General features: G+C 37.8%; 1 protein-coding gene and 2 pseudogenes across 6 annotated transcripts in view; all 3 read left to right on the plus strand.

Annotated features, from left to right (window-relative positions):
- The window catches only part of ABCB7 (ATP binding cassette subfamily B member 7), a 139,732-nt gene extending 127,420 nt beyond the window's left edge, over window positions 1-12,312 (plus strand). For 5 of the 6 annotated variants that reach the window (XM_019932160.3, XM_019932163.3, XM_019932164.3 and 2 more), the window contains 2 exons: window positions 5,067-5,174; window positions 11,893-12,312. In XM_019932160.3, coding sequence (XP_019787719.1) covers window positions 5,067-5,174; window positions 11,893-12,108 — 324 coding nt within the window. In that variant the 3' untranslated portion in view covers window positions 12,109-12,312. The remainder of the gene's footprint in view (window positions 1-5,066; window positions 5,175-11,892) is intronic. The other variant, XM_073799284.1, reaches the window with a different exon arrangement.
- A 146-nt stretch (window positions 12,313-12,458) lies between these two features.
- On the plus strand, window positions 12,459-17,392 carry LOC101316832 (tropomyosin alpha-4 chain-like; annotated as a pseudogene).
- Window positions 14,573-15,851, plus strand: LOC101316535 (regulator of microtubule dynamics protein 1 pseudogene; annotated as a pseudogene).
- Window positions 17,393-25,965: the final 8,573 nt, after the last annotated feature.

Below are 25,965 nucleotides of genomic sequence, written 5' to 3' on the forward strand. Positions count from 1 at the left end.
AGTCCCTTTCTTTTCCTCTTCTTCTTCTGGAACCCCTATAATTCGAATGTTGGTGCGTTTAATGTTCCCAGAGGTCTCTGAGACTGTCCTCAGTTCTTTTCATTCTTTTTTCTTTATTCTGCTCTGCAGTAGTTATTTCCACTATTTTATCTTCCAGGTCACTTATCCGTTCTTCTGCCTCAGTTATTCTGCTATTGATCCCATCTAGAGTACTTTTAATTTCATTTATTGTGTTGTTCATCGTTGCTTGTTTCATCTTTAGTTCTTCTAGGTCCTTGTTAACTGTTTCTTGCATTTTGTCCATTCTATTTCCAAGATTTCGGATCATCCTTACTATCATTATTCTGAATTCTTTTCCAGGTAGACTGCCTATTTCCTCTTCATTTGTTAGGTCTGGTGCATTTTTATCTTGCTCCTTTATCTGCTGTGTGTTTTTCTGTCTTCTCATTTTGCTTATCTTACTGTGTTTGGGGTCTCCTTTTTGCAGACTGCAGGTTCGTAGTTCCCGCTGTTTTTGATGTCTGTCTCCAGTGTCTAAGGTTGGTTCAGTGGGTTGTGTAGGCTTCCTGGTGGAGGGGACTAGTGCCTGTGTTGTGGTGGATGAGGCTGGATCTTGTCTCTCTAGTGGGCAGGTTCACGTCTGGTGGTGTGTTTTGGGGTGTCTGTGCCCTTATTATGATTTTAGGCAACCTCTCTGCTAATTGGTGGGGTTGTGTTCCTGTTTTGCTAGTTGTTTGGCATAGGTTGTCCAGCACTGTGGCTTGCTGGTCGTTGAGTGAAGCTGGGTGCTGGTGTTAAGATGGAGGTCTCTGGGAGATTTTCGCCGTTTGATATTATGTGGAGCTGGGAGGTCTCTTGTTGACCAGTGTCCTGAAGTTGGCTCTCCCACCTCAGAGGCAGAGCCCTGACTCCTGGCTGGAGCACCAAGAGCCTTTTATCTACACGGCTCAGAATAAAAGGGAGAAAAAGTAGAGAGAATTAGTAGAAGTATGAGGAAAGAAAGAAGGAAAGGAGGGAAGGAAGGAAGGAAGGAAGGAGGAAAGAAAGAAAGAAGCAAAGAAAGAAAGAAGGCAAGAAGGAAAGAAAGGGAGGGAGGGAGCGAGGAAGGAAGGAAGGAGGGAAAGAAGGAAAAAAGACAGAAAGAAAGAAGATACAGTAAAAATAAAATAAAGTATAATAAAGTTACTGAATTAAAAAATTCTAATTTAGAAAAAAAAAGGGACGGATAGAACCTTAGGACAAGTGTTGGAAGCAAAGCTATACAGACAAAATCTTACACAGAATTATACACATACACCCTCACTAAAAGAGGTAAAGGGGGAAAAATCATAAATCTTGCTCTCAGAGACCACCTCCTCAATTTGGGATGATTCGTTGTCTAAAGGAGGGAAGGAAGGAAGGAAAGAAAGAAAGAAAGAATGAAGGTAAAGTATAATAACGTTATTAAAATTAATTATTAAGAAAAAAATTTTTAAAAAAACCATGGACGGATAGAACCCTAGGACAAATGGTGGAAGCAAGACTATGCAGACAAGATCTCACACAGGAGCATACACATACACATTCACAAAAAGAGGAAAAGGGGAAAAAATCATAGATCTTGCTCCTAAAGTCCACTCCCTTAATTTGGGATGATTGGTTGTCTATTCAGGTATTCCACAGATGCAGGGTATATCAAGTTGATTGTGGAGCTTTAATCCACTGCTTCTGAGGCTGCTGGGAGAGATTTCCCTTTCTCTTCTTTGTTCTCACAGCTCACCGGGGCTCAGCTTTGGATTTGGCCCTGCCTCTTCGTGTAGGTCGCTGGAGGGTGTCTGTTTTTTGCTCAGACAGGACGGGGTTAAAGGAGCCACTGATTCGGGGGCTCTGGCTCACTCAGGCCGGCGGGGAGGGAGGGGCACGGAGTGCGGGGCGGGCCTGTGGCGGCAAAGGCCAGCGTGACTTTGCACCAGCCTGAGGCCCGCCGTGCGTTCTCCCGGGGAAGTTGTCCCTGGATCCCGGGAACCTGGCAGTGGCGGGCTGCACAGCCTCTGCGGAAGAGGGGTGTGGAGAGTGACCTGTGCTCGCACACAGGCCCCTTGGTGGCGGCAGCAGCAGCCTTAGCGTCTCCCGCCCGTCTTCGGGGTTCGCGCTTTTAGCCGCGGCTCGCGCCCGTCTCTGGAGTTCCTTTAAGCAGCGTTCTTAAACCCCTCTCCTCACGCACCAGGAAACAAAGAGGGAAGAAAAAGTCTCTTGCCTCTTCGGCAGGTGCAGACTTTTCCCCCGCACTCCCTCCCGGCTAGCCGTGGTGCATTAACCCCTTCAGGCTATGTTCAAGCTGCCAACCCCAGTCCTCTCCCTGTGCTCCGTCGGAAACCGAAACCCGAGCCTCAGAGCCTCAGCTCGCAGCCCCGCCCGCCCTGGCGGGTGAGCAGACAAGCCTCTCGGGCTGGTGAGTGCCGGTCGGCACCAATCCTCTGTGCGGGAATCTCCCCGCTTTGCCCTCCGCACCTGTTGCTGTGCTCTCCTCCACGGCTTCGAAGCTCCCCCCTCTGCCTCCCGCAGTCTCCACCCGCGAAGGGGCTTCCTAGTGTGTGGAAACTTTTCCTCCTTCACAGCTCCCTCCCACTGGTGCAGGTGCCGTCCCTATTCTTTTGTCTCTGTTTTTTCTTTTTTTTCTTTTGCCATACCCAGGTACGTGGGGAGTTTCTTGCCTTTTGGGAGGTCTGAGGTCTTCTGCCAGCCTTCAGTAGGTGTTCTGTAGGAGTTGTTCCATGTGTAGATGTATTTCTGGTGTATCTGTGGGGAGGAAGGTGATCTCCGTGTCTTACTCTTCCGCCATCTTTCCCATAGTACCTATTCTGAATTCTTTTTCTGGTAGATTGCCTATCTCCACTTAATTTAGTTGTTCTTCTGGGGTTTTATCTTTTTCCTTCATCTGGGACACATTCCTCTGCCATCTCATTTTGTCTGATTTTCTGTGATTTCAGTTTACATTCCGTAGGCTGCTGGATTCTAGTTCTTGCTTCTGCTGTCTGTCCTCTAGTGGATGAGGCTGTCTAAAGGGCTTGTGCATGCTTCCTGATGGGAGGGGCTGGTCCCTACCTACTGGGTGGAGCTGGGTCTTGTTCCTCTGGTAGGCAGGGCTGTGCTCAGCAAGATTTTTAGCAGCTTGTCTGCTGATGGGTGAAGCTGTGTTCCCACCCTGTTGGTTGCATGGCCTGAGGTGTTCCAGCACTGGTGCCTACAGGCTGTAGGGTGCGGCTAATGGCAGCCTCCGGGAGGGCTCACACCAATGAGTACTCCACAGATCTGCTGCTGCCAGTGTCCTTATCCCCACAGTGAGCCACTGCCACCCCACACCTCTGCAGGAGACCCTCCATTACTAACACATAGTTTGGGCCCCGTCTCTTATGAGGTCACTGCTTTTTCCCCCTGGTTTCTGGTGCACACACGATCTTGTGTCAGCCCTCGAAGAGTGGAGTTTCTGCTTTTCCCAGCCCTGTGGAATTCCTGTGATCAAACCCTGCTGGCCTTCAAAGCCAGATTTTCTGGGGCTCCTCCTCCTGTTGCTGGACCTCCAGGCTGGGAAGCCTGACGTGGGGCTCAGGACTTTCACTCCTGTAGGAGAACTTCTGTGGTGTAACTGTTTTCCAGCTTGTGGGTCAAGCACCCAGCAGGTATGGAATTTGATTTTATTGTGATTGTGCCCCTCCTACTGTCTTGTTGTTATTTCTTCTTTGCCTTTGGATGTAGGGTATCTTTTTTGGTAGGTTTCAGTGTTTTTTTTGTCAGTGGTTGTTTACCCGTTGATTGTGATTTTGATGTTTACATAAGAAGGGGTGAGCTCACGTCCTTCTACTCCACCATCATGAGCTAATCTGAGGATTTGTTACTGATATATTTAAAGGAAACCTTAAGCTGCACCAGACTCCATTCATATGCATAGTAGGAATCTGCTTACAAGAACTTTGTACCTAAAAATGTGTTATCCACATTTATCACAATTTCAGAGTCCTAACAACATCATTATTTGAGTCACGTATCTTTATTAGCTCACAGAGCATAACCCATTAATTGCTAGCAGAGAACACTCCCCCTTGAGGGAATGAGTTACCGGAAGATTTGGTAAATTTTAATCAACCTTTTAAAAAGGTCCAGAACATCAGTAGGATGTGAGAGTTTAAGTTCTGGAGGGTAGGAAAGAGGAGTCCTCCCCAGACATCACAATTTTTCTTAGAATTGACCCTGTGCTTGATTTTCAGTCTGCCATAGTAAAATATAAGGTCTTCTTTTCCTGGGTAGCCATCTATTCATGATAATTTTATTTCTTTAATAAATACAGTGATTAGAGGTACCTTTAGGAAGCCATTGGGAATATCACCATCCCCCACACTGCTATTTCCATCTAGCTTCCTGTACTTAGACCCAGGTTTCCAAGTATAGGTGAATATGTATACAGCTGCCTTACATTTTACACGCAGTAGACAAAAATGTATTTTCCAGAATGCCTTAAGAAGTCAGACTGCTTTTGAAAAAGAAGTTTTCTCAAGTTAAACATGCATCATTGTCCTTGTCACCCTTTCCATCCTCTGTGTTTGAACTGAGGAAAAGCAACTGCTCCTGTACCCTTTGAGTTTCCTATCTTTCTTGATTTTTTTTGTACTTCTCCACATCCTATCACTTGAGTCCCTCCTCATTTTGTTTTTGCTCTCATTGTCCAGATAAACATATCTGGCTATTATGCTCCTGATATCAGTGGATTCATCATTGTTATTGTTTGTTTTTATGTATAGAAAATATCTACCTTCTCCCAAACTTTATAATTTAAAGAAATATTGCCTATCTTAAAGCTAATTTTTTCCATAATAATATGTTCATATTCACCTTCCCTCTTTGATTTTATTCTCTTCTTAGTAATTATTAGATTAGGTAAAATATTTGGTAGTGGTATAAAGTTTATATAATACCAAATTAACGAGCATTTTATATATTCTTTTCAGAGATACATGAGTATTTTAATATACATTTGCCTAATAGATAGATCTTTTTTTCCCCTCCTACTGTTCTTGTTGTCAAACTTGCAGACTATTCTTGGTGCCATGAGGGATGCGGTCAAACACAGAACTTCTGTTTTCATTGCACACAGATTGTCAACAGTTGTTGATGCAGATGAGATCATTGTCTTGGACCAGGTAAGAGGTTGAACTTTAAAGTTTAGTGTTTGAAGAACATTAGAAATTGTTACAAACACAAGCAACTTAAATATTGTTTCTAAAGAAAGTTATAGAATTTTGTGTTATTTGAGTAAGACTGAATCCTGATAGGATTCCATTTTTACCTCCTTTTGATAAGAAATAATGCATACCACTTCCAAAAATGAATAAACTGTATTAACTCACTCTATTAAAGTTTTAAAAGCAAAGTTAGATGAGGAAGGCATTAAATCCTAATATGGTAGAGGCAGTTTTAAAGGGCATGTATTTAAAATAATTTTTCTTTATTCATTTTTGCTCTGTACAGAATCTTTGCTCATTGTCTTCACTGTATTTTATATTTTCATTTTTCTAATACCTGCACATACCCTTGATGTCTAAAAGAAAATTACCATAAAATAAAGTCATTTTCATGCATGGCCATTTTTATTTTATCTTTTTCCTCATGAGGAAAGTAAGAAAAAGGACAGCCTGCTTTATTTCTCTGAGGGAATTACTATAAGAGTATACTGTCTAAATGTTCTGAACAAATCAGAGTGCCACTATTGCTATTGGTAGATTTGAAAATTGTAATAGTTTTTCTTTTCTCCTCTCTGTAGGGATATCTTATTCCCACCCCCCTTTGTACTTGATTATTTCTAACAGTGTTTTCTATGCTTATTTCTCCATTCTAATACATAAGCCTTCAATTTTTTATCATTTTGAAAGCCTGAGTACTGGGAGTTAAGAGAGAAGAAGCATTCTCTTGTACTGTCTATACTGAGAGAGAATTTTTCATGCCACTAAAATTTCTTATGGGATATTCAGTTCTGTGATATATATATTATTTCTTTTATGTGTTACCTGTGCACTTTCTATCCTAGGTCTTTTTGTTCATTTGTTCAAAAATGCTAACATTCACTAAAATATAAACTGATTTTCTTCAGTATGCTTGTTCCAGCATGTCTTAAATGGGAAATTTTGTAAATATACTTTATTATCTCATTGATGTTCAGGTATCTGAAATAAAATCTGCTCTTTTGTGCTTTTTACTAAACTTTCCAATTGTATGCAGTCATGTACATAGAGCCTTTTCTTGTAAATATAAAATGTTAAAAGTACTTTAACAAGCATGTGCTTACCTACCTCATGCCAGGAGGTTCACAGTATCTATACAGTTATATCATAACATTGCCACTTGGGGTTTGGATTATAATTGGAACTAACTATTGATCATACCATTTGTATCTAAAATCTCTTTATGTTGAATTTGATGGTTCTATAATTGCTTGATTATGAAGATCAGAGATTTTCATTTTCTAGTGAAACTAATGTGACCTCATGTGTTCCGTCAACAGTCTCTGGTAGTATTAATATTAAGTCTGCATAACAGAGTTCCCAAGGCCCTTCCTCTTGCAGCCTGGTGATTACCCGTTCCCAGCCTTGGCAAAAGACTGGAGGTTTACTTGTCAGGAAATTGAGTCAGAGAGGCTCTGGACACAAGAAAATTACCAAGAACATTAACAAAGATGGGCGAGATTAACTGGAAATCAAAACATACCAAAGAATAAGACCACAGACCCTCCTGTGCCACTGGCTCCAAGAACCTTGCCAACCAATTATTTATTTCTACTGTCACCACTTCTTCCCTCACCAGCAGATAATTAGAGGATTCTTCTCTAGAGAAACAAAAGTAGCCCCATAAAAAACATGTTCATATTTGGGGACCCCCACAAAATGACCAGATACCCATATGATCATCCTACAGTGAAACCCAACAGCTGAGAAGTCCACTCCCAGGCACATAGAGCTTCCAGTAAGCTTTTTTTAATACTGTATTTTTAAGTGTCAGTGGATAATAAAGGAAGGCCTCCAAAGCAAGCAGAAAAAAATTCAGTAGAAAATATAGACAATGCAGAGAGCATAAGAAAACTTAAAAATATAATTAATATCATCAGAGGTCATGGAAAATATAGCATTTTAAAATAAGGACAAATGCTGTTAAGAAAAAAAGTAAAGAGGACTTAATATTGCATGAGTTCCAGGATACAGTGTTAAGTGACAGTAAGAAAGCTGCAAAAGAGTATATAGTATGCTACCTTTTGCAAGGAGGATGTGGGGGAAACATATGTATATTTACTTGTTTCTGCAAAAAGAAACCCTGGGAGGATAAACTAGAAACTAAAGACATTGTTTACCTGCAGGATGGAGACAAAAAGGGGTAGAGACAAAGGGGAGGGAGTAAGACTTTGCTGATTATACTTTTTTGTATTATTTTTAACTTTTGAACCATGCTAATGTTTTTATATATTTAAAAATCAACAAGGATGGGGCAGAAACAGGAATTGAATACAAACAGAAAGAAGTAAAACTAGGTACATAATGAATTAATAACATAACTGTGTAGAAAAAAATAGCATGCAGAATTAACCCAAATAACTTTTGAACACATTACTCTGATTATTTAGCCTTAGTGGAATATATTATAAGGATAAAAATAACTCAGACTTGAAAAAAAATAACTCAGACTTGAACTTAGTAAGTTTGTTTTTGGTAGTAGCATGAGAGTAGCTGTTTTGAAACTATTTTGTGTATACTGTAAGACTGAGCATGTGAGTAAATATATTGATGTTGAGAAATAGAGGTCTTACTTGGGAGAAGAAATATACAGATATGGAATGGGAAAAGAAGAAGAGCCTTGTGATGTTATATTGGAACAGAATTGTCAATATCAGTTCATGATGAAAAAAAATGTTCCTAACTCTGTTCAGTGAAAAGGCCTAGAAGCAATGAAATTCCAGTAGTAATGAGTGTAACTAGCACCTAGATCTTGGACACTAAGTACTGTTCCTCACTAAAAGGAACCAAGACTCCTTGGAGAAATGACTGATTCCATATTTGGAGCAGGGAAATTAATGAAGGCATATCACAAGGGCACAGGAGCCATTTTGAATGGGTTCCCACTGGCCAAGTGTGGGATGATTTGAATGTCAAAAATAAATAAATAATGATACTAATGAATTACAACACATTGAATAAAAAACTAATCTATAATTCCATAATTGTACTTAGAGAAAGCTCTTTTTTAAAAATGAAATCTTGCCATTTAGAGCAATGTTAATGGACCTGGAGGGTATTATGCTAAGTGAAATAAGTCAGAGAAAAACAAATACTGTACGATTTTACTTATATGTGAAATCTACAAAACAGCAAATGAACAAACAAAACAGAAACAGACTCATAAATACAGAGAACATACTGGTGGTTGCCAGAGGCAGCAGGGCAGACAGATGAAATAGGTGAAGGGTACTAAGAAGTACAAACTAAGTCATGGGGATGTAATGTACACATAGGGAATATAGTGAATAATATTTTCATAACTTTGTATGGTGACAGATGGTAACTGGACTTAACTGAGGTAATCATTTCATAATATATAAGAATACTGAATCACTGTTGTACACCTGAAACTAATGTAATGTTGTACACCTGAAACTATCGTAATGTTGTATGTTAATTATAACTCGGAGAAAAAAATGCTAACACATACAAGGAATGATAAGTTTATAGAATCATATTTTGCAACCACCATTGTAATAATGATTCACATAAGGATATCATTGTTTGCTAAAACCATATGGTGAAAAACTATTGGGGAATAGAATATTCACACAGTTTGAAAGCATAACCCATTGATTAATTATTGATTACAAAGAGAAAAAGTACCTTTAAAATAGAGAAATCTGATAGACACTACCTTAACCAGTTATCAAACTGAAATCATTAATTGTGGAGCAAAATGACATCATGTACCTCCTAATATGATACACTGAGGACATATCACCTATATTGTATTGCAACAAAAATGTTTAGCCTGGATCTAAGAATCAGGAACAACTAGACAAATACAACGTGAAGGGCATTCTTTAAAAAACAAGCCTGGGGCTTCCCTGGTGGCACAGTGGTTGAGAGTCTGCCTGCCGATGCAGGGGACACGGGTTCATGACCCGGTCCGGGAAGATCCCACATGCTGCGGAGCGGCTAGGCCCGTGAGCCATGGCCGCTGAGCCTGCGCATCTGGAGCCTGTGCTCCGCAACGGGAGAGGCCACAACAGGGAGAGGCCCGCGTACTGCCAAAAAAAAAAAAAAAAAGCCTGGACATTTTAGAAATGTCATTGTCACACTCACACAGAGTAGGAAACTTATAAATTCAATGTGTTGATCCTGATTGGATCCTGGATGGAAAATATATATATAAAGGATATTATTGGGATAATCGGTAAAATATGAACTATATATTAGATAAATTTCTTGGGTGTGATATTGTTGTATTTTAGTCATGTAGGAGAATGTCCTTGTTTTCAGGAGATACATGCTAATGAAATATTTAGGGGAGAAATGTAATGATGTCCAATACTCATTCTTAAATGATTTAGCAAAAAGTAGTGTAAATTTAGAGCTAAGATGAAGTGAGAGGAAGCAAATGTGGAAAAATGAACAGTTGCTAACCTAGGAGAAGCATATATAGGTATTCATTTTTACCATTCTTGCAACATTTCAAATTTAAAATGGGGATAGTAAATAAATAAATGAACAACTAGAGAATGAGAGATTTTGAAAATGAAAATAGTCATTTCTGAAATAAAGTCAAGAAAATCTCTAAAGAGTAGAGCAAAAAAAGAGAAAATAGAGGAAAGATAAGAAAACAAGAGAATTAGTCTAAGAGGTCCAACATTTGACTAATGGTTGTTCTAGAAAGAGGGAATAGGAAAAAGGGAAGGAAATAAGTAAAGAATAATACCCCCAAAATGTTCAGAACTGCAGAGCATGAGTTTCCAGATTGAAAGGGCCTACCAAGAACCCACCACAATAAATGGAGGAAAGAAAAATAAAAGTCAAATTACCATAAAATTTCAGAATTGAGCATAAAGAAAAGAACTTAAAAGCTGTGAGAGAAATATCTCTGGGCAGGGTGGGGACTGAATAATAGATTACCTAATATAGTTGATTATGAGAAAAATACTGTTCAGACAGGCTTAAAGTTTAGAGAGAATTACCAATAGTGACATAGAAAACTAAGCAAATGAATAAACAAGGCAGTTACTATGTCCAGGAAGAATAAAATATTATGAGAAAATATATATAAAATCCTAGTACTTCACTTGGCTCAACAGATAATACATAGTCATAATACAGTACATACTGTGTATTAAATAACATTTATGATATAACCAATGTTATTAGGAGAGTGAAGAGTGAGGCATTGAGAGTGAAGAGTGAGGCATAGTTAAAAGTGCTGAATCTCATTAATATGTATATGTGTGTAAATGCCAGAAGAAATAGGTACAGATTTGGAGATGAGATATTCAAGGGTGGAGAAGGAGGAGACAAAAGACTGTACTTTCTGTTATAAACTTGTAATTATTAGCTGACTTTTTAAGCTGTGTACATTTATGCTTTAATACAAATAAAAATAATTTAAAACATAATATACATTTTTATAGCAGGATAAATTTTTTGTGATTTATTTCATTGGTTTTCTGCAAAAATAATTCCATTATTTCTAATACTTTTTGATGCAGTTTTCATTGAGGATTTTTTTTAATTGAAGTGTAGTTAATGTACAATATTGTGTCAGTGACTCAGCTTTTTTTTTCAGATTATATTCAATTATAGGTTATTACAGAAGGTTGAATACAGTTCCCTGTGCTATACAGTAAATCCTTTTTGTTTATCCATTTTATATATAGTAGTTTGTATCTATTAATCCCATACTCCTAATTTGTTCTTCCCTCCTCCCCATTCCCTTTGGTAACCATAAATGTGTTTTTTATGTCTGTGCAGTGAGATTTTTATTTTTTTTACAGTGGTAAATAAAAAAATATAAAATACATAACCATGGGGACTTCTGTGCCAGTGAAGTGGTCCACAGATACCAAAGTTGAGGACTACATTCAGGATCCAGAGTTCATATAGCTGAGCGAAATAGTTCCTAGACTGTCCAGCCAGCAATCAAGGAGAAGCCTTAAATTTAACCACTCAGAAGTGGGCACACACAAATTTCAGTTATTTTGCTTAAGGGTATATTTGTAAAGGTCCTCTCACCAGGAGTACCAGTAAAAGTGAAAAAATTACTTTTGTCTCCCAACATGTTTAGCAGTAGCTGTCCGGAGACAAATTAATTGTAGATAAGAGTTAGAAATCAATATCAATTCTATGCAATGTTAAGTTTAATAGCCAGTGTTAAGAAAAATAGTTACTGGAAGAAATAAACTTTTCATGGAGAAATATTTTTTATTTTAAAGTACACATAGGATTTTGGGATATTTTTTTAAAATCCTTTAAATCTCTATAAATAACAGTGCTTTTGTGTAAATTTGATTTACTGATTACAGAAAATACCACCTTTAGAAAATCTTCACCTTCCTTTTCTGCTCTTCAAAATGAGAAATGAAACATTCAAATTTTATTTCCTTTAAGTGAAATGGTATTATGGTGTATGGAATTTCATAGCTTTTTGTTCACTGGACTGATAGCTCAACAGTAAAGAAGGCATTCCTACCTCAGTTTTTCCTATTTGTACTATAATGAAGAATTGGGAAAGGTATTTTAATGAATGCAAATCTTTCAAAATTCTTGCTTAGAAAGTATTATGTATTTTCAATTATTATGCTAGTTATATGACTTTCTCTACGTTTCTCTTGTTTTTGCTTATTAGGGTAAGGTGGCTGAACGTGGTACCCACCATGGTTTGCTTGCTAACCCAGGCAGTATCTATTCAGAAATGTGGCATACACAGAGCAGCCATGTGCAGAACCATGGTAATCCCAAATGGGATGCAAAGAAAGAAAATGTGTCCAAAGAGGAAGAAAGGATGAAACTACAAGAAGAAATTGTCAACAGTGTGAAAGGCTGTGGAAACTGTTCCTGCTAAGTCACATGAAACCTTTTCTTTTCTTTTCTTTTCTTTTTTCTTTTTTCTTCTCTTTTCTTTTCTTTTTTCTCCCTCCCTCCCTCCCTCCCTCCCTTCCTTTCTCTCCTCTTTCTTCCTTCCTCCCTTCTTCCTTTCTTTTTTTTTCTTGACTACACATTTGCACTAAAGCAGAATTGTTTTATTAAAAAAAGTCATACATTCCCATTTTCTATAATCCTTCTTTTAGATAAGATTTATTTGGAAAGGGAATTGAGTTTTACATCTTTCACAATCTATTTAATGTGATATTTATATTTATCCCCAAATTATTTTCTTGTTACTGCCTTAGTTGTGGTCAAAGCATAAGTTTTGTTACTATTTGACTTTACCCCATTTCCATTGTTGAGGCCTGATACCCATTTGCTATCCATAACCAGATGAATCAGATTGGTTTCCAAATGTTTTGTAGTTTTTCAGACCTCCTTTATGCTGACAATTTAGATGGAAAGTGTCTGTTTCTTAAAATTTTTTTAAAAATAAAGAAGAGAGTGTAGGTTCATTGTTTCTCCTCCGCTGCCCCCATTGAAATACTTCAATGATAGTTAACTATACTTACATTTTAAAAATTATTTGCCACTATATACCTTTAAGAGGAAAAACCTGACTCTCATGTTGGTATGTAGAATGTTCTTCATCATTAACCAGCATTGTAACTGTCATCTAGTGGTGGGAATTTTATTTTTCCACCAAGTAAGGTGTTGCTTTTGTTTTGGGCCAAAATTTATACATTTCTTTTTAAAGACTCATAAACCCTGATGTAATTTGAGAGTTACCATACTGGGAGTGATCTAAAAAGCTTAGGAAGTTAATTGCCTTTTCTATTTCCATCTTAAATGCACTGCTTTTGCTATCTGAAGTTATACAAAGAAACAACCAAATGGGATGTATGCACGCATGCATGTGTGTACATGTGTATAAAGCAACATCTACTTAAAAATTATTAATGACTTTTAGGCAAATAGGAGAGGATTTCACATATATTTAGATGATCAGGACTCTAATCTGTGTTGACACTTCAGAATTACTTTATTACTAGGTCTTCCCTTCCTTTTTCAGTAGTTTAATGAGTTCCTTTAAGCTTGAAATAACAAGGAGGAGCCCAAACAAGATAATCAAGAAATAATTAATAAAATGTTGGTATATATTCACTTAGAAAGCTCCTCTCCCTTTCCAACTTGAATTTGCTTTAATTTGTTGACAGTAATCGTTCAGCTTGAAAAACTTGTGTATCATGAACAGCCACATAACTATATAATGAGGCTTTATTTCTCAGAAAAGTTCTTAAAGTATTTATTTGTCTATGGTTTTATTGTCTTTTAAGTGATAATTTAGTATGGGTGAGATTAATTTTTTTTCTGATTTGTATTGTCACTAGTAGGTAGATATCTAAACTTATCTAAACTTATTGGGTCTGCTGTTATATAAAGGTGATTTGATAAGTATCTTGAAGCCAGTATTTTATGGTTAGTCTTTGAAAGCACAGTAAGTGGTGCAGGATCTTGCTTTTGGAATTGGAGTTAACGCTGAGATGCGTAATCAGCTTCAAAATGGGGGGTTTTGGACATTCTTACTCTGGAGCCATAGACGTGATTGCTTTTCTGAGGAACAGCAACAACAAAAAGTCCTTTGAATAACCCAGCTGCATTACTAGAAATGTGGTTGGATAGAAATTTTGCTTCTGTTAATTTCTTCTATACATTTCCAATGTTGCTGATGGAAAATATTTAGCTTAGTTGCATAATCAAACAGGTAAGATTGAAGTAATCATTAGTAATATTCATTTTGAATGAATAGTGGTATTCAAAGTAAGTGATTTTGTGATATGGGAAACGTATAGTCAAAGGATAGGACCTGGTGTAGGCAAAGGGTTGAGGGCTGGGGCGCAGCTTCTGCAGCTCTCGCTGGAGCCGAGACGAGCGCCCACCACTGCCCACTGCCCGCTGCATGCGCCTCCACGCCATGGCTGGCCTCAACTCCCTGGAGGCAGTGAAACACAAGAACCAGGCCCTGCAGCAGCAGGTGGACGAGGCGGAGCACCGCGCACAGGGCCTACAGTGTGGGAGCTGGATGGCGAGCGTGAGTGGTGAGAGAAAGCTGAAGGTGATGTGGCAGCTCTCAGTTGACACATCCAGCTCATTGAAGAGGAGTTGGGCAGGGCTCAGGAACGACTGGCCACAGCCCTGCGCAAACTGGAGGAGGCAGAAAAGGCTGCAGATGAGAGCAAAAGAGGAATGAAGGTGATAGAAAACTGGGCAACGAAGATGAGGAGAAGATGGAGGTTCAGGAGATGCAGCTCAAAGAGACCAAGGACATTGCTGAGGGGGCTGACCACAAATACGAGGAGGTAACTCGTAAGTTGGTCATCCTGGAGGGTGAGCTGGAGAGGGTGGAGGAGCGTGCCAAGGTGTCTGAACTAAAATGTGGTGATCTGAAGCTGTGGAGAGGAAGAAGAGCAGGGCCGGAAGCCGGCAGACACTGCTCTCCGTGGAAAGACTGGGGCGCCTTTCACTCCGCCCCGCTTCTTAGCAGCCAAAGGGGTGAGGGGTCAGGCCTGCGAGCTGCAGATCATGGCACTAGCCTTGCGACTCTGGCACCTCCTTCCTTTGGGACATAGCACTGCCCTGGGACCTCAGCTTCCGACGGGTGCTGCTGGAAGCTGCGAGCAGTGCATTCTTTGGTGACTCCATGGCGCTGAGGTGATGGGAAACCCAGGAGCTTTCAAAAGAAGTCTTTTATTCTCTGCCTTGTCTTATTTGGGTTTTGAAGCTTATCAAGTCATTTCCCAGGCTGCTGTGGTTCATGCTACAGCCAAAGTCTTCAGAGTTGAAGAAATCCTTGAACAAGCAGACTATATGAAAGTGGAGAAACAGAAAAACTTTACCAGTTGCTATCCCAGTACAAGGAAAGTGAAGATGCAGAGTTACTCTGGCGTTTGGCATGGGCATCATGTGTTATAGCTCAACTCAGTGGAACCTCAGAAAAGGAGAAAAAGCTCTTGGTCTATGAAGCCCTAGAGTATGCAAAAAGGGCACTAGAAAAAAATGAATCAAGTTTTGCAGCTCATAAGTGGTATGCAATCTGTATTAGCAATGTTGGAGATTATGAAGGAATCAAGGCTAAAATTGCAAATGCCTACATGATCAAGGAGCATTTTGAGAAAGCAGTTGAACTCAACCCTAAAGATGCTACCTCAATTCACCTTATGGGTATTTGGTGTTACACATTTGCTGAAATGCTTTGGTATCAAAGAAGAATTGCTAAAATGCTGTTTGAAACTCCTCCTAGTTCCACCTATGAGGAGGCCTTAGGCTACTTTCACAGGGCAGAGCAAGTGGATCCAAACTTCTACAGCAAAAACTTGCTGCTTCTAGAAAAGACATATTTGAAGCTACACAACAAACAGCTTGCTGCTTTCTGGCTAACAAACGCCAAGGACTATCCAGCGCACACAGAGGAGGATAAACAGATACAGACAGAAGCTGCTCAGTTGCTTACAGGTTTCAGTGACAAGAACTGAGAATTTTTCAATGAAATATCTAAGAAGCAGTGCCTTTTCATCAAATTATAAAGATAATAAATACATTAACCATTTAAATAAATAAAATGTGGTAACCTGGAAGAAGAACTCAATGTCACTAACAACTTGAAGTTGCCAGAGGCTGCATCTGAAAAGGAGTATGAACATGAAGAAGAAATTAAACTTCTATCTGACAAACTGAAAGAGGCTGAGACCCGTGCCGAATTTGCAGAGAGAACAGTTGCAAAACTGGAAAAGACAATTGATGAGCTGGAAGAAAAACTTGCCCAGGCCAAAGAAGAGAACGTGGGCTTACATCAGACACTGGATCAGACACTAAATGAACTAAACTGTATAGAACCAAAACAGAAGAGTTTTGTTCCAACAAAAACTCCAGAGCTCCGTGTCTTTCTCTTCTCTTGTAAGAAGTTTCTTTTGTTATTGTCTCTTTGCTTTGCTGGAAATGTCAAGCAAATTATGAATACATGACCAAATATTTTGTATCAGAGAAGCTTTGAGCACCAGTTAAATCTGTTCCTTCCTTTTTTCAAATAGCATCAGGTTTTTCAGCTCTATTTTTATCCTTAAATTGCATTTATTCCTGAGGTAGGCAGGATATTTCATATTTAGCATACTCTCAAGACTGAGGGCATTTGGCTCCTGGGAGAATAGACAACCCCACACTTTTAAAACACAGATTCTGATGTCTAGTCATGGGTCAGTTTAAAAGGTTGAAGAATATCCACCGTTGGTCACATTATAGGAGGCCAGGAACCATCACATTAAAATAGGTGGGGATTTTCCATCCAGAGCAAAAAAGGGGGGTGGGGTTACTATGGGAAGTCATAAACCACACAGAGGTTAACCTAGTCATCCTGGCTGTTTTCCACACTCCACCATGCAGAACAAACATCCTCTGAGCAGTCAGCATGAGAATGCTTGGAAAAGAGTCATAATAATTACCCAAATGTTTTCTAGATAGATCCTTGATATGCTCTTCTCTATGCTTCTTTCACTCTAAAGTTGTTCTCTGAGGAGCTGATGTCTTATTCCAAGATGTCTTATTCCAATAATGACCCATGCTTATCTGCTCTGATATGAGGCCATCCACTCAGCAGGAATGAATGTTGTAGAATTCAGTCCTATTCAGAGAAGCCATATCAAAAAGACTGCTAGCCATCAATAGTTGAGTAAGACTTTCTGTAAACAAATATTGGACAGAATAGCCCTCTCTGACAGCAAAGTAAGGATGAAAAAGTAATTGGCCTAACTTCATCTCCTCTATCCTCCAGGGACTGGCAAATTGGAGATTTACTTATCTGGAATTTTAATTCCTTCTTCAGGACCAAGTTAATAAAAGACCAGGAAACTCCTGATTAAACTGGATATGGAGTATTTTGTAGACAGGGCTGCACAGTTTGACTTTGTTAGATTTCTGCTTTCTCAGTTAACATCTCAGAGCTGGAATATTCCACATTCCCCAGCAGTGTGGGGGCCAACTCAAGTTTACAATTCTGACTAAAAATCACCCTGCTTCTAGTTTATCCAAATCCTCTGCCCCTCACTCCTATTTATTAAGCATCACACTACCCAGGAGATACACTAGCAAATTGTGTAATTGAATAAAACCCACACTTTTCATTTAGATTCTTGCAACTGTATCATATGTAATAGTATCACTTTTCTACATTTTGGTCAAATAAATTTTTACATAAACTAAAAAAAAAAGGAATGTTTTTAGGGTGGAGAAATTTCCCCACTAAGAAATTTGAAGCTGTTTTCATATGATTGGAGGTGGTCTCTGGTGGTCTCTACACCATTGGGTCATTGTGGTCATTAACCAGTATTTTCAACTAATAAAAAATTACCTGAAAAACTCAGTTATTGTAGGGGCCACAACTAAGTCATATATTTTTCTCTTAACTCCATCTTTGAAAGGTGGTTCTATACAGTGACATAATAGACAAAAGCTTCCTGAAATGATTCATTCAGAGGAAATGCCAAGAAAAGGGACATTTATTATACTGTACTAATTTTACATTACAGTATTACATACACAAAAGTACAAATTTCTAAATCAGTGTTGCAACATAATGTTTTCTTAATGTCTTCGGATAGATAAGCTACAATTTTGGAATATGGCCTCTGAAAATGGAGCAAGGGATAGGGTTTTGTTTCTTAATATCCCTTTATTTTTAAGATTGAAAATTTTACTTTCTTCCTAAGGGAATCCCAGTTTACAGAAATTAAATTGAAACCAAGGTAATTTGGGATCGTGAAAACTGGGCCACATGCCTTCCTGCAGGTTTTTAACATAGAAATATCTTGGTGAGCAGATGGGCTCATTTGGAAATTTTTGAACAGCTCAAGTCTGAGGGTCACTTGTGAGAATCAGAAAGAGGCCTTAACATTTGGATAAACTCAAAATACACATTTACTTCTCCTGTGCAAGGATTTGCACCTTTTCTATACCTTTAGTTAAATATTTTGCCTTTTCCCTTAGACGCTGACAAAGCTCAGTTTGTGAAGATGGCTAGTTTAAAAATATGTTTTGCTTTTAAAGGCAAGATATTTAAAGATTATATGTTTCCTTATTTCTAGATCACTTTGTGCACACTGCCATCTTGCTCCTATCCTTCCTTATTGCTGGATGTCTCAGGGAGTAGCAACTTTTGCCAATGTATATTCATAATTCTCTTACCTTGTAGGTTTATCATAGGATATTCTGTTGTGGATTAGTAGTTGAAAGCATTTAAATATGTTTGCAATGGCAGCTTTCTTAAATTATAGAAAGGTCCCTTCTCTCCCTGCATTCAGTATATAGATTTTGAATGTAAATTGTATAATAAATGACAATACAAAGTCAAATAAGCTGGTTAAAACTGATTAGTTAAGACAAAATGACTCTGAGGGAGGTTCTTTACCAGATTTATTGTTACAACAATCTGTGCAGATAATCAGTACTAAATAAATAATATGACTTTGTGACTAGAAATGGGTTTCCCATTGAAGCAACTCTTCTGCAATGCATAGGGAGAATTAGTATTTTGCCATTCACACACTCCAAATAAGTACAGATAATTTAATAGACACTCTGGGAGTATGGCCTTACAGCCTTATGCAAAAGGTGAAAGTTTGAAATTGTCTCAGAGGAAGTAATTGTTTGCACTGCTCATAATATGGGTAAAATGGTAGCAAATTGTAGTGCTTTCACTTAGCATTAAGATGTCATAGTTTTAATGACCAATCAGTGAAAGGCAACTTTTTGTTGCCCCCAGTTTCTCAGTTCTGATGATTAGGATGGAAACCTTTAAGGTGGAAAAATGTCTTGACTGCAAACCACACATTAAACTAGTATCTTGATTAGCTAGGTAGAGTTGGAAATGAAGTACATGCTCTAATTAGAAATAGGTTGGAACATTTTGGGTTAAAAAAAAAGGCAGTGGATTGTTTACATACTTCCTGTTCTCACACAGCTACAGTAGAATATTTTTCACTGGTGACTTCCTGTTCCATTTCTGTTTCATAAAGTCATTGGATTTTAGAGTTGGAAGGAATGTAGAGGTCCTCTAATACAATTTCTTCAATTCTACAAATGAGGAAACTGTACTTCAGGAGAAGTCACTGAGCTTACTGTTAGCCAAGTTGGGATGAAAATTTTGGGTCCTGACACCCAATCCATTTCTCTTTTTGCTGAACGACATTTCCACTCAGAAGTTATGTTCAAAAATATATTGACACATCAAAAAAATCTACAAACAATAAATACTGGAGAGAGTGTGGAGAAAAGGGAACCCTCTTGCACTGTTGGTGGGAATGTAAATTGATACAGCCACTATGGAGAACAGTATGGAGGTTCCTTCAAAAACTGACAATAGAACTACCATATGACCCAGCAATCCCACTACTGGGCATATACCTGGAGAAAACCATACCTCAAAAAGAGTCATGTACCACAATGTTCATTGCAGCTCTATTTACAATAGCCAGGACATGGAAGCAACGTAAGTGTCCGTCGACAGATGAATGGATAAAGAAGATGTGGCACATATACACAATGGAATATTACTCGGCCATGGAAAGAACCGAAATTGAGTTATTTGTAGTGAGGTGGATGGACCTAGAGTCTGTCATACAGAGCGAAGTAAGTCAGAAAGAGAAAAACATACTGTATGCTAACACATATATACGGAATCTTAAAAAAAAATGGTTGTGAAGAACCTAGGGGCAGGACACGGATGTAGAAAATGGACTTGAGGACACAGGGAGGGGGAAGGGCAAGCTGGGACGAAGTGAGAGAGTGGCATGGACTTATATATACTACCAAATGTAAAATAGATAGCTAGTGGGAAGCAGCTGCATAGCACAGAGATCAACTCAGTGCTTTGTGACCACCTAGAGGGGTGGGATAGGGAGGGTAGGAGGGAGATGCAAGAGTGAGGAGATATGGGGATATACGTATATATATAGCTGATTCACTTTGTTATACAGCAGAAGCTAACACACCACTATAAAGCAATTATATTCCAATAAAGATGTTAAACATATATAGAGAGAGAGAGACAGGTGAGACATCCAGAATGGTAAAGTAAGGGGTTCAGTAGACCCTCTAACAAAACAACAACTTAACTGGTAAAAGTTATTTTAAAAAAAAACAATCATTTCAAGTATCTAGAAATTGTTCAAATGGCATAAAGCAAATGGAGAAACATTCATTTGAGAGATTAAGTCTCTGTAAGGACAGCAGGAGTCTGTGGCATTTGAGGAATTACCCACATACTCTCCACCTCACCATGTCTTTGTTACAGAAGCTCTACCCTTAGTGCTCTATTCTCTTCAGGTGTGGTGAAGATGTTAGGGAAAGGTAGGGCTCCCTCTCTCCCCAACTCCTCTGGGGCTACAGTTTCACCCTGGCAAGGTAGCTGCCTACATTTCCCATCTCCCCAACACTGTGTTGTAAAAACCATTCCAAGTAGGCACAACCAAGAGTACTGGATATCCCTTCCACCAGCCAGCCCCACTCTTAGGGTGGAAGCACTACTCCATGCACAAGCTGAGTATACTGGGGCCCTGATTTTTTCCACCTCAGCTAACTCAGAGGTTAGAGGTTTCACTCAGAGAAAAACCAAGAGTACCAGGGACTGCTACCATGCCCTGGTGCCCACTCAGAATGGTGGTTTCACTCTGGGCCCCCCTGCCTCTAGCTCTGGTTCAGTGATGCAGAGGTTTTTTCCAAAGGGAGAGGCACTCAGGACATAAAGTTCCACAGGTCTGCCTCAGAACACTGACTTCATTGAAACAGAGCATGGAGAACTCCATCCCTAAAGGAATTGTTAAAAACAATGGAGATCTTGGTGGAGAGCAATTTGGAGATGTTGCAAGCAAAGCAGCAGAGGAGCCAGAAGTTTAATAGAAACCAGAGGGAGCCCAGAGGAGTCCTCCTGCGAGTACAGTCAACTCGGGATTGAGAAGACTGTGCATGTGCTGGGCTGCACCCACTCAGGACAATCAGAGAAGAACGTGGGACAGACTCAAAAGCATTTCCCAATACATGCAGACCCATCAACACATGGCAAAAGCTTGATTGGCACAAGGAACTTGACCAAATACTGACTGAACAAAATGTTGCTCTGACCCTAGGAACACAGGCTTAAAAATAAAATCACATTCATTCCTGGCAATCTGGAAGACTGTATGTCCAAGGCTGTGCCCTCTCAGAACAGAGAAGTTACCTCCAAGCTATACTAGTCCCTGGCTGAACATGGGTCAAAAGTAAACTTTCTGAACTATGATAGCATCCTCCAAGCACGCGCATATCCAGTGGTAAAGGGTAAAAATCTTACTGACCAGTAATTGCTTTATGCCAAGCCAGGGGCAACCCTTAGGTAGCTAAACTAAAAGATAGAGAAAGGTGATATCAGACTGCATACTGCAGGGGAAATAAACAACCAAGCAAGTAAGAATCCCCCAGAGGAAGAGGATCATTATCCAGAGATGATATAAGATACTACATAAAATGTCCAGTTTATAACATTTATAAAACATGCAAAGAAACAAAGTTACCCAGATGCACAGGGATTGGGGGGAGCAGGCAATAAACATTGCCTTAGAAAGGCCCCAGATGATGGATGTAGCAGAAAAAGATTTGTCAATAAAGAAATAGAATTAAAAAAATAAAAAGAACCAAATGGAAATTCTGAAGTTGAGAAATACAATAAATGAGAAATTTACTAGAGGAGCTCAGTAGTATAGTTGAGCTGACTGAAGAATCAGTGAACTTGAAGATAAATCAATAGAGATTATGCAATCTGAAGACCAAAGAGAAAAAGTAATGAAGAAAAATAACTTCAAAGAAATGTGGAACACCATGAAGCATACCAATGGGAATATGCATAATGGGAGTACCAGAGGAGAAGAAAGGAGCAGAAAAGCAATATTAAAGATATGGATGGAAATGTCTAAATTTGATGGAAAACATTAATCTACACATCAAAGAAGCCCAACAAACACCAAGTAGGATTAATGCAGAGATCCCACACTCAGACACATGATAGTCTAATGTTGAAAGCTAAAGATGAGAAAACTCATAAGAGCAGCAAGAAAAAAATGACATCACATACAAGGAAACCCCAACATGATTAACAGGTTAAGTTTCATTAGAAACAGTGAAAGCCAGAAGACAGAAGGATTACATGTTCAAATTGCTGAAAGTAAAAATTATCAACCAAGAATATTATATTCAAAACTATCATTCAAAAATAAAGGTGGAATAAAGATGCTACCAGATAAATAAAAAGAAAGTCCATTGCTAGTAGACCTATATTACAAGAAACAAAGGGAAGTATTCAGGCAAAAAGCAAGTGACACCAGGCAGTAATTCAAATCCACATGAAAAAACAAAGCACCAATAAAGACACTCATATAGGTACTTACAAAAGAGAGTATAGGTGCATGTTTTTCCTTTCTTAAGAGACTTAAAAACTTCTTTTGACTTAGACAGCAACCACATGAAATAATATGTGTATCGTTCTTCTGTTGGGGGTGGAAACAAAGCTGTCTTGGAGTAAGGAAATGATAGCAGATGATACCGAGAATCTACAAGAACAAATGAAGAGAGCCAGAAATGATATATAATATGGTCAATATGACAAACTATGAATATATACCTGCACTCCTCTTAGCTGTCTTAAAAGATATAAGATCATATAAAGTAATAATTATAGCTATATATTTAGTTTGTAACATATATAGATGTAATATATATAATAATAGTACAAAAAGGTTGGTATGGAAAGGAGCTATATAGAAGTAAAGTTTCTATATTTCACTGGAATTAATCAGTGTAAATGAAGTAAATTCTGGTAAGTTAGAATGTATATTGTAAGCCCTAGAACTACCACCAGGAAAATAACTCTTAAAAATACACTTAAAATATTAAAGGGATCAAAATATTACACTGAAACATATCCACTTAATACAAAAGAAGATAACTGAGGAACAGAAAAAAAGACATGAGGCATATAGAAGAAAGTTAAAATGGAAGACGTGTACCCAGCCATATCAATAACAACATTAAATATGAATTAATTAAATCAAAAGGCAGAGATTGCAGATTGAATTTAAAAAATCAAGATCCAACTTGATTCAACAGATATGCTGTCTATGGGAAAAGCACTCCATAGTCAAAGATACAAATAAGTTGAAAGTAAAAGGATAGAACAAAATATATATATATATATATATATATATATATATATATATATATATATATATATATATATATATATATATATACCATGCAAGCACCAACCATAAAATTGTTGGAGTAACTATACTAATATCAGATGAAATTCACCTTAAAACAAATAAATGTTACTAAAGATAAAAAGGGACATTTCACAATGATTAAAGATTCAATCTGTCAGGAAGATATAACAATTTAAAACATACATGCACCTAAGAACCTATCAAAATAGATGAAACAAAAACTTGACAGAATTAAAGGGATAGATAATTCAACAATGATAGTGTGAGATTTCAAGGCCCCACTTAATAATGGATAGAACAATTAGGCAGAAGATCAACAAGGGAATAGAACAGAAATACACAATTTGCTCAAGTGTACTGTAACATTCTTCATAGACCATATGCTGGGCCATAAAACAAGCTTCAATAAGTTTTAAAAGATTGAAATCATACAAAGAATGTTGTCTGACCACAATATATTAGAAATCAGTAATAAAGGAGAAAAACTTGGGGACTTCAGAAGGAAATTATACACTTTAAATATGGGTCAAAACTTACAAGGGAAATTAGAAAATACTTTGAGATGAATGAAAATGGAAGCACAACAAAAACATACGGGATGAAGGTAAAATTGTCATTAGAGAGCAGTTTATAGCTGTAAATATCTATATTTAAAAAGAAGGAACATCTCAAAACAATAACATAAACTTCTGCCTTAATCTAGAAAAAGAAGACAAAACTGAACCCAAAGCAGGCAGAAGAAAAGAAATAACAAAGATTAGGGCATAAATTAGTGAAATAGAGAATATAAAGTTAATAGGGAAAATTAACAAAATCACAAGTTGGTTCTCTGGAAAGATCAACATTTTTAACTCTTAACTAGCCTCACCAGTAACAAAATAGTGAAGACTCAAATTAGTAAAAGAATGAAAGAGGATATCATTACTGATCTTACAGAAATAAAAAAGACTGTAAAAGACTATGAACAATTGTGTGCCAACAAAGCAGATAACCTAGAGGAAATGGGCGAATTCTTAGAACGATACAACCTACCAAAACTGACTTAAGAAGAAATAGCCAAGCCGAATAGGTCTATAAGAAGTAAAGAAATTAAATTACTAATCCAAAACTACCCAAAAAGAAAAGCCCAGGCCTAGATTGCTTCATCAGTGAATTCTACCAGAGATTTAAAGAAGGATTAATACCAATACCTCACAGACATTTCCAAAAAAAATAGAAGAGGAGGGAATTCTTCCGAAGTCATTCTGTGAGACCTGTATCATCCTGATACCAAAGTAAAAGACATCACATGAAAACTGCAGAACAATATCCCTTATGTGTATAGATAACAGAAGTCTTCAACAAAATACTAGTAAACAATCCAGCAACTTTTTAAAAGGATTGTAGAGCATAGCCAAGTGGGAGTTATCCCAGGAATACAAGATTAATAAAACATCCAAAAATCAATGTAATACACTATTGTAATAGAATAAAGGACAAAACCCATATGATCATTTCATTAGATGTAGAAAAAGCATTTGACAAAATCCAACACCCTTTCATGATAAAAATGCTTAATAAACTAGGCATACAAGGAAACTTCCTCAACCTGATAAAGGCCATCTATGAAAAACTCACAGTTAACATCATACTTAATAGTGAAAGACTGAATGCTGTCCTCCTAACATCAGGAATGAGACAAGAATGTTTGGTCTTACCACTTCTATTCATTATTGTACTGGAGGTTCTAGCCAGGGCAAATAGGCAATAAAAACAAAGTTGGAGGACTCTCAACTTCAAACTGTAAAACTTACCCCAAAGCTACAGTAATCAAGATGTGTACAGTACTGATATAAGAATAGAAATATAAATCAGTGGAGTAGAATTGAGAGTCCAGAAATAAACCATTACATTTATGGCCAATTGATTTCTGACAAAGGGTGCCAAGATGATTCAATGGGGAATGAACATTCTCTTCAACAAATGGTGTTTTGACAACTGGATATCCACATGCAAAACAATGAAGGTAAACTCCTTTACACCATATATAAAAATTAAGTCAAAGTAGATCATAAACCTAAATGTAAGAGCTAAAACTATAAAACTCTTAGAAGAAAACATAGTAAATCTTCATGATCTTTGGTTAGGCAATGGTTTCTTAGATGAGACATCAACAGCACAAGCAGCATAAGAGAAAATAGATAAATTGAACATCATCAAATCAACAGTGCAACAACTTTTGTACTTCAAATGATGCCATCGAAAAAGATAAAAGACACTTAGAATGGGACAAACTATTTACAAATCATATATCTGATAAGAGACTATCCAGAATATAGAAAGAATATATAAATATAATTACAACTCGATAATTAAAAAATCTAATAACCCAATTAAAAAATGGGCTGAAGATCTGAATAGAAATTTTCCAAAGAAAATATACAAATGTCCAATAAGCACATGAAAAGGTAGCCATTAGGGAAATTCATTTCAAAACCACAGAGATACAACTTCACAGTGACTATAATCAAAAAGACAGAAAATAATAATGTTGG

This window comes from Tursiops truncatus, chromosome X (genome assembly GCF_011762595.2).
Source record: "Tursiops truncatus isolate mTurTru1 chromosome X, mTurTru1.mat.Y, whole genome shotgun sequence".
NCBI lineage: Eukaryota > Metazoa > Chordata > Mammalia > Artiodactyla > Delphinidae > Tursiops > Tursiops truncatus.